Source organism: Saccostrea cucullata, unplaced genomic scaffold (genome assembly GCF_032062105.1).
Source record: "Saccostrea cucullata isolate Sc308-1 unplaced genomic scaffold, CSIRO_AGI_Scuc_v1 ctg8816, whole genome shotgun sequence".
NCBI lineage: Eukaryota > Metazoa > Mollusca > Bivalvia > Ostreida > Ostreidae > Saccostrea > Saccostrea cuccullata.
This window is the reverse complement of record NW_026926181.1, coordinates 1-9,312: the sequence shown is the minus strand read 5'-3', so window position 1 is coordinate 9,312 and position 9,312 is coordinate 1. Positions and strand designations below refer to the sequence as shown.

At 37.2% G+C, this 9,312-nt stretch overlaps 2 protein-coding genes across 3 annotated transcripts; one reads left to right on the top strand and one right to left on the bottom strand.

The window, feature by feature from the left end:
- Positions 1–2,324: 2,324 nt before the first annotated feature.
- LOC134271006 (BTB/POZ domain-containing protein 6-like) lies at positions 2,325–6,926 on the bottom strand. The gene is made up of 3 exons (XM_062753273.1): positions 6,908–6,926; positions 4,029–4,289; positions 2,325–3,780 (listed from the first exon to the last, which is right to left on the bottom strand). The coding sequence occupies exons 2-3, from the start codon at positions 4,283–4,285 to the stop codon at positions 2,649–2,651; spliced, it is 1,389 nt and encodes a 462-aa protein (XP_062609257.1). The 5' UTR covers positions 4,286–4,289; positions 6,908–6,926; the 3' UTR covers positions 2,325–2,648.
- A 263-nt stretch (positions 6,927–7,189) lies between these two features.
- Positions 7,190–9,306, top strand: LOC134271007 (alanine aminotransferase 2-like). 2 transcript variants are annotated; one of them, XM_062753274.1, is made up of 3 exons: positions 7,190–7,303; positions 7,413–8,982; positions 9,233–9,306. In XM_062753274.1, exon 2 carries the CDS (start codon positions 7,528–7,530, stop codon positions 8,971–8,973), a length of 1,446 nt encoding a protein of 481 aa, XP_062609258.1. In that variant the 5' UTR covers positions 7,190–7,303; positions 7,413–7,527; the 3' UTR covers positions 8,974–8,982; positions 9,233–9,306. The 2 variants fall into 2 exon arrangements, with proteins under 2 accessions (XP_062609258.1, XP_062609260.1); XM_062753276.1 differs by lacking the exon at positions 9,233–9,306 and having other exon boundaries at positions 7,413–8,983.
- Positions 9,307–9,312: the final 6 nt, after the last annotated feature.

Sequence of the window (9,312 nt, the reverse complement as noted above, 5' to 3'; positions counted from 1 at the left end):
CAGGAACCGTGTGAACCTGATGAAGGAAAATAAAAGGCGATGTCGAGATAACGAATAGTATTACATCTCAAATCCATAAAACAATACAAAATAAAGGCAGAGCAAACAGGGACACCCGAAACATCAGAGGTGGGATCAGGTGCCATGGAGGAGTGAGCATCCCCTATCGACCGGTCACACCCGCCGTGTGCTCGTTGTCAGGATCAGGAAATAACGGAAAAAATCCGTCGTCAATTTAGTGTATAAATAATGGACTAACAATTGGTATGAAAAATGTCAGTCAGCATTTGACTCACTGATAGATTGTTTTTGCTGACAAGGTCCCTATATGACCATAGAACTTCCGAAATGATGACTTAAAACGAGACTGCTTATATTTTTGTCTCATCAACTTGCTTGTCAATAATTTACCTCGTTTTAGAAATTGTTTATACGTAGAGCATGCTTTTGGGTAGCGAATCAAATGAGATATATATTCCCCGTATGCAGGTGATGAAGATATATTGCTGCATAGGTAAGGGAAGTTGACGATAGAAAAGTTAAAGGCATTATGTTTATCATATGGCTTGTTTTTTAAATTACTATTAGTGTCGTCGCCCACGTGGCGCAGTGGTTAGAGCGCCTGCTCTAGATTCGCGAAGTAAGGAGTCAATCCTTACGTCGCAGGATCGAATCCCACTGTGGGACCGGTACTTCGGATGAGACCGTATAAACCGAGGTCCCGTGTCCCAGTAGGTGCTGGCACGAAAAAGATCCCTAACTGCTCAATGGCCCCGAGTGCCGAGTATAGGACAAAATTTTTAGCTCTCCATCGACAAGTGGTGGAGTTTCCATATGAGTGAAATATTCTCGAGAGGCACGTTAAACAACATACAATCAATCAATCAATCAAACTATTAGTGTCTTTTTCAAGTAAAATATCCAGGTATGAAACAGAAATGTCGGACTCCGTGGTATCTGTTATCTCAAGCTCACCAGGATAGATCATATCAACGAAGGAATGAAAATTACCATTCTTAATGGACAATACGTCGTCGATATATCTCAATGTCGAGTTGAAGGCCACAGCAAGTGTTTTCTTCTTTTCACTCATAAGATTTTGCATAAATTCTGCCTCATATGAATATAAAAATAAGTCTGCCAATAACGGAGCGCAATTTGTACCCATGGGAATTCCAATAGATTGTTGGAATACCTGAGCTCCAAAAACCACATAGATATTGTCAATCAGAAACTCAAGCACCATCTTGATATCAACTTCAGAGTACTTATGTTTGCAATCAGAATCTGTTTAAACAAAATAATTTTGCAAATGACCAATGACGAGTTTCATTTTTGTTGAAGAAGCAGCAGTCAATGATATCAAAAAGCCTGGATTTTAATTTGTAGTGGGGAATTGTTGTGTATTAAGTTGAAAAGTCGTAAGTTTTTAAGCTGTTGATTTTTGAAAATAGTCTTGTGATTTCTAATTTCCTAAGTTCTTTAGAATATCTTAATATCCACATCTGATTCACACAACTTTTTGAATATATAGTTGCACAGTACTCTTGAACTTTTTCCATCACTATTTTCAATATCTTAGTGAGGAGTAAGTAAAGAGGCTTGGAAAAAAACATGATTTTTTTCGATACAACAATATCTGAGACTAGAAGCGGGCTTAAATCTCTATCTCTCTCTATCTCTTTCTCTGTGTGTATGACTAGAAGAATTGAACTGATAAGGAGACTTGATCTGCATAGTATTTCTAAAACATATTTGGAAGACACTATCTGATCATACCATCTCTTAATTAACACTTTTATCAACATTGAAGCTAATTAACTGTGTATGAAATAAAAAAATGTTTAAAACCACTTGACAATGCATTTGAATTTAAAAAGTTTGAAATAAATTTTGATGAGGAATTGTTTTGTTTCCTTACATTACATGTTAGAAAATTATATGTAATTATTCATGGTAACTGGAAATATATACCAATTAACATCTTCTCAATGACAATCATTAAAAAAAATAATACCATGCAGGTAGTACATAATTACTAGTGCATTATGGTTCATGTATTTCATGTACAGTACACTGTACAGTGTACAGACAATTTAATATGTTTTATATGTATTTTGTGATCAAAGGAATATGAGGAATGACACAACCATGTTTTTATTAACATAAAACTCCAGCCAAACAATTCCAATGCAAAGTTTGTTTTACTACACATAAATAGAAGCAAGGTAAACAGATGAGAAAAGATACATAAAAGTAATGTAGAATGTCCTATTTATACAAAAATTTTCTAGTAAAACAGTGCAGTGCAGTGAATAGAATTTATATACAATTGTATAATTTTCAGGTTATGCAAATAATATCTGTTCAATAAAAGGACATGTATTATTTTACTGAAGTACACAAATACAAAACTGTTTTCAGTAAATGCAATGTATAGTAAAGGGCATAAAAAGTAAATACAAGTGTATAATTTACTACATTTGTACTTATAATTTAAGCAATTTTCACATAGATTATTAATGTATAGTCTACTATTAAATAATTTCTGATTATGCTGATTAAGATTGTATAGTACATGTATGACATTTATACAATTTGCAGTTTGGTTACTAGTACAAAGAATTCCTGAACAGTGTACAAAATAATTATGTGGAGTCATATTCGTCTGAGAAGTCCTTGGTGGTGGTAAACAAGATGCCAGGAATCTGTCCAATCTTCACGTCGGTGCCATTGCGACTGAACTTAGATTTACTGAAGCTGAAGCGCACACCTGAACAGGTGACCGTGCTGAGCCCGTTCTTCCCTTGATAAGTGTCCAGCCCGTCAGAGCTAATCAGTTTCACCACTAACGAGTGCTTCTTTCCTGGTCCAATATCTATGGGCGTCTCTAAGAGGATTGGATATGTGTGCTGGCTCTCGCTGGTTTTTAACCTGGTTTTTCTGGTGACCTTTTCTATTTCCATTGTATCGTAAATGGAGCAGGTCACATCGTACACTCCTTCACCAATATAGGATCCATAGACAAGAATACCATGCAGGGAGATCTTCTCATTGCAGGTGAAGGAAATGGCATCTGGTTCACCACCACAGTACCACGAACCGTCCTCGTAAACCGTCTGATACCGGATACAGGTTTGGATGGGCCGACTGTCGTTTACATCCGAGTGGAAAGATGTCGTCATGGAGGAAGGAGAATCCAGTCCAGAGTATCTGTTTATTGCACTGAACTTACACTTTTTACTTCTCTCCTTCTTGAAGAAGAACTTGAAGAGTTCCACTTTTTCGGCATCAGTGAGAATGTCCATATCTGCAACAACCTCAGTGAAATATTGATCCCCAAGTAAAGGGAACCTAACCAGATAGATAATGTCCCCCAGAACCTTCCTTTGGTTCTCTGCATTGATGTCCAAACCTTTCACCTCACATTGAGCAAGTGCCCACTTCAGGGCAGCATCTAGAACTGATTTCTCATCAATCTGTAATTCATCACTGGATAAAATAACTTCAAGACATTTGGAGGAGAGGTTCAGAAAATCTTCTGAATGTAATACCTCTTTAGTGTGACGACAGATGTAGCTCATGCATTTCCTCTGAAGTTCATGTTCATCATACAAATGTGATTGTTCAAGAATAGCACAGATGTTCTCTGTGGTTTGATCCAGTTCAAGATACTGAATGCACTGTTTCACCAGAGCCTGGATGGAATACTTCTTGGCAGCATACAGCAATGGCAGAACAATATCTGGCTGTAGGTCTACAGAGTCAGTGTAGAGGAACCTGTAACACAGAGAATAAATTCATACAAAATGGAAAAGAATTCATCAGCACATTTAAAGGATTTCTCCACATTAGTCATGAATTTGATTTTCAATTTTTAAAACTTTTTTTCATCATATATACCAGAGTCCACACTTTGTTCACATTGATTGATCAACTACTATGAAGCCTTATATGGACTAAAAAAATAAAGTTTATGTAAAATTAAGTCAATACATGTATTGATATTTGCATGTACAGACACTTACTCTAGCAGTGCATTAAAAACAGGAGGCTCGATATCAGGTAAAGTTATTTCCCTTTGTGTTTCAGCAAGGGGTCCACAGAACATGGAGAAGAAAACACAACTCCTGCTGACTAGAACGTACTTGTGAGCCGCTACCCTCTCCTTGTTCTCTCCCACCAGGAACTCTATGTCACACGCAATCTGATTGGTCCACATGTATTTATTACAGTACTGTATGTTCCTGCAGGACTGCCAGTCATCAATGATGGAGGCCGCCATTCTCCTTAGAGAAAAAAGAAAAACTTGATCAACACAAATTCTCTCCCTTCGTAGATTAAGGTTTAGAACTATATATATGCTGCAAAAACTGAGAATTCAATGATGGAGATTGCCATTCTCCTAACCTAGCTCCTGAGAGAAACAAGAATAAACTGAATAACTTTGGCAGCACAAATTCTCTCAAAAAATAAATGTACCTTGGTAATTTTAAGGGTTATCTGCTGCAGAGGCAGAACTTTCTGTCTGAAATGATATTGTCTTACAGACATGTTTTGTGGGCTTATCCCAAGACAAGACAGTTACTGAGTTAGAAACAGGTCATGAACAATCTCTTGATTAAGGTATAAAGCTTTATTTAGCTATTTAGCTTTATTAAGCTATTTGGAATAGCTTGATACGGCTGTTTTATCAAACTTTTTCCTCAAATGTTTTGGTCATGTTAGTTAGAATAATCTAACTGTGTCTCAGGACAATCCCTCACAACAGTTAGAATACCTCCCATACACTCGCAATGTAGCAAAAAATTGCAGAATGGCTCCAAAACGATTTTGAAGAATACAAAAGAATCTGCACTGAAAATAACTTCCAAATTAATTGTAACAAACCTTTCTGAGATTTTTAAATGCCTTTCATCCCCCCAAAAAATCCATAAAAAGAGGCAAATTCAACTTATTTTCTTAACGTTTTTTCTTGCTTCAAATTTACATGCCATTTTTCCATTCGGAACTCTCGGGATTGTTTGTAGTAAATGCACTGAGTACAAGTTATCGCCTGTGTTTATTTTGTTACATTGAGAATACACGGAACGAATTCTATCGTTAAACCGGGTGTGTATGACATTTATCATTTTAACGATAGAACATTCTATCTATGGTCATGTCAGTGCAGTGATTATAGCGAGCGCAGCTAGCATCGCGAAGCGACACTTGCAAAGCGAGCTCAAGAGACTAACGTGTGAGAACAGAGGAAATTCGGATTGAAATCTATACATACGTCAGCCAAATTTCTCTGTGAAACATTCCCAGAATTCCTGCACTACCCAATGTCCTTTGCGCAAATAAATAAATAAATAATAACATAAAGCATAAAAGGCTATCAGTTTGTAGAAATCTTTCAAAGAAACAAATAATAACTTTACAATGTTTTTCAACCAAAATTGCACTATAGGTATATAGTTTCAAACAGATGCTCCGCTGTCTCCGTAAGCTCCAACGAGCTCCGTGATGTCGTGTGACGTCACATCTAGTCGAGATGTCTCGTGCAGCTTGATGTTTGAAGCACAGGTACTTATGGACAGGATCCCCCCCCCCCCGAAATTCAACCCCGGGGCTTGTTGGACAATTTTATTCAAAAATTATCTTTTAATTATTACACTTATTCATCATGTGTACAATATGAAAAAATCGTCAAAACCCCAAAACAATCGCTCTACAAAATAATACCCCACTATACATTTTAAGGGAGAAAGGTATGCCTCTCCGGTTTGTTTACGTTGTACCCCCACTGGTCTTTCTGGGTTTAAAAACATGTATTTATTTTATTTCAACCTAAAATGTCGATTCACATCGTCTCTACATATATTTCTGTCTTAGTGCATGCTATCGGATTAACTCTGCATCTCGTAAGAATCCCACAATATCTGATTATCTCCTTAAACAGTTTTCGAGTCAGAACGTTGAAATTTCCATAGGTAATCGCAACGGAAGTGATAGAGAATGTTTTACTTATTATGATAACGTCCGAGAGTTTTGGACGAATTACTCTCTCTCAGGTTTTATCATACATTCTCTATGCACTTCCGTTGCTTTCACTTAGGGAAATTTCAAACCGCAGTGGCATACCTTTCTCCCTTATAATGTATAGTGGGGTATTTTTTTTGTAGAGCGATTGTTTTGGGGTTTTGACGATTTTTTTCATATTGTACACATAATGAATAAGTGTAATAAATATAATTTTTGAAAAAAAATGTCCAATAAGCCCCGGGGTTGAATATCGGGGGGGGGGGGGGGGAGGGTCCTGTCCACAAGTACCTGTGGTTTGAAGTGGCTGATAAAGTTTTAGAGTGTTTTTGATGGTACAACTGCACTTGCCCCAACGGTCACACCGTAAAACATATTATTCAACTTTGAACTCTTCTGAATTATTCAGTGAAAACAATGCATGTAAAAATCAATCATCAAATTGACTTTGAAATCAAAGATCCAAAAGAGTGACCACACAGTTATGCAGAAACATCTATGATTTGGGTTGTATAATTGATAGCCCATAGTACGAATACTTGTGACTTTTTTGTTTACTTCTAACAGAAAACGTTTTCATGAAAAACTTCGTATTTAGCTTAATCAGGCTATTCTGAATAGTTTAATAAATATATGTAGATATTTGAAGCTACAAAACTTAATGAAGAGATGATGCTGGACCTGAGATTCTCGGTGAGAAACTACCTGACTGAGTGACTGTCCGTACACATCTCTGCTTGGGCAGAGAAATACGAAAAATTGCCATGTTCTTTAAATCTAGTATTAATTGATATGTTTTTTACTTCATAATTTCTTTTAAGTCCGATTATATGGTTGATTTTATCGTTATCCGTTGATAATTCGATAAAAATGAAATGTTTACCTTTCACCTCTTTCATGGGCCTATTCGGTACTGCATAACTTGTACGCTAAATATTTCGTTTTTCCCCCTTTTACTAGTTTTATCAATAATTATTGATTGTAAATAATCTCTGATATATCTTTGCTAAAAAAATAACAAATAAAACTTTTAAAAACAAATAATGAAAAAATATAGCAACATAGGGCATTTTTACATAAATCATTAATATGGTGGAATAAAATACGTATGCATGATGCAAGTATTTTTTCTGTGTTTATCAAACGTTTTCCTCCTTACTCCCCATTTTCCCTGTTTCAAACGTTTACTTGTCGTGGTTTAAAATAACTTCCCGAACTGCCTCCTGCCATTTAGTGTCAGTCCTGCTTTTTCTAACTTAGGATTTTTGTTTTTCGGCCGGTTTGTAATTAATCAACAATAACAACACGTTGATGTTTCAGTTTTTGTACATATGAAACGGAAAAGTGTGTTGTTTTTAAAGATCTAACTGTTATTTATTATCTTGTAGATTTATGCAAGCAGCTGGTTAAGCAACTGTTTGACCCTGAGACGTGACACATTGCATAACCAAAACACAAAAGGCTATCAGCAGCCAGCCACCAAATCTACAAGAACAAAAAAAGATGGCAGATAAAGTTCTCACCATGGATGCTGTGAATCCCAATATAAGGGACATGGAATATGCAGTCAGAGGCCCCATAGTAGCTAGGGCTACTGAGTTAGAAAAGGACCTAGCCAAAGGTGCCAACAAACCTTTCACATCCGTGATGAAGGCCAACATTGGTGACTGTCATGCTACAGGCCAGACACCCATTACCTTCATCCGTCAGGTTTTGTCACTGTGTGCCTATCCGGATATGATGGACACTTGCGGATTTCCTGACGATGTCAAAGAAAGGGCCAAGCGATTGTTAGGGGGCTGTAAAGGGGGCAGTGTTGGGTCCTATTCGGCCAGTCCAGGTATAGATGTAATAAGAGAGGATATTGCTAAATACATATCTGATAGAGATGGAATTCCTAGCAAACCGGAAGATGTCATGTTGTGTACAGGAGCTAGTGACGGAATAAAGACAATTCTAGCCATGCTAATGACTGGGAAATTGGGGAAGGAGAGAGCTGGTATCTTGATTCCTGTCCCTCAGTACCCCCTGTACTCAGCAACCCTCACAGAATTTAATGCCTATCCAATCCCTTATTACATGGATGAAGAGAATCATTGGGGGCTTGATGTAAAGGAGTTAAAAAGAGCCATTAATGAAGCTAAATCAAACTGTGTCCCCCGAGCTATTTGTGTCATTAATCCTGGAAATCCCACTGGACAAGTTCTTACCAGACAAAACATTGAAGATGTTATCAAGTTCGCAAAGCAGGAGAAACTTATGATACTGGCTGACGAGGTATACCAACATAATATATGGGGAGAAGGCTGCCAGTTTTTCTCCTTTAAGAAAGTCCTGTCAGAAATGGGCCCTGAGTACAATACAATGGAGCTGGCCTCTTTCATGTCTGCATCTAAAGGGTTCATGGGGGAGTGCGGTGCTAGGGGAGGGTATGCAGAAGTGGTCAATTTACTCCCTGATGTCAAGGCGTGCCTCATGAAGTCCATATCAGCCAAACTATGCCCACCAATTATAGGACAAATCGTCATGGACTGCATCACAAATCCTCCAAAATCAGGAGACCCTTCCTATGAAAAATTCAAACAAGAAAAAGACAATGTCCTGGCCCTCCTGAAGAAAAAAGCAAGTATGGTCACTAGTCTGTTTAACTCTATAGAGGGCATTAAATGCAATGAAGTCCAAGGAGCTATGTATGCATTTCCCAGAATCTTTCTACCTCCATCTGCTATAGAAGAAGCCAAGAAAAGAAACCAGACCCCTGATGCCTTCTACTGCTTCCAGCTTCTAGAAACCACTGGAATCTGTGTGGTGCCGGGGAGTGGGTTTGGAGAGAAGGAGGGAACTTACCATTTTAGGATCACTATACTTCCTAAAATAGAGGAGATGACATCAGCTCTGGAGCGCTTCAAGGAATTTCACCTGGCTTTCTTAGCACGCTACAAAAACTAACTAGTTTAGGTAAATTCCAAATAAAAAAATGTTGTAAATAAATACATAATAATAATCATGTACCTTGGTCCTTGGATGCCCATATGTGATTTTGATATAATGTAAGAAATATTTAGATAATTCAGAAATAAAGATAATAGTACTTTTTGGAATTGAAAGTTTCAGAGATCAGTACGATTTAGGAAAATAGGACAACTCTCAAGTTCAAATTCCTTTAAAACATTTGTCTATAAATTCAATATTTTCTTTTCTTTTATAGGGATAAAAAGTGAAGCTCTAGAATAAGAGGAGAAAAGTTGAATGTGGCTGCACTGAAAATATGAAATATTGTTTGTTGTT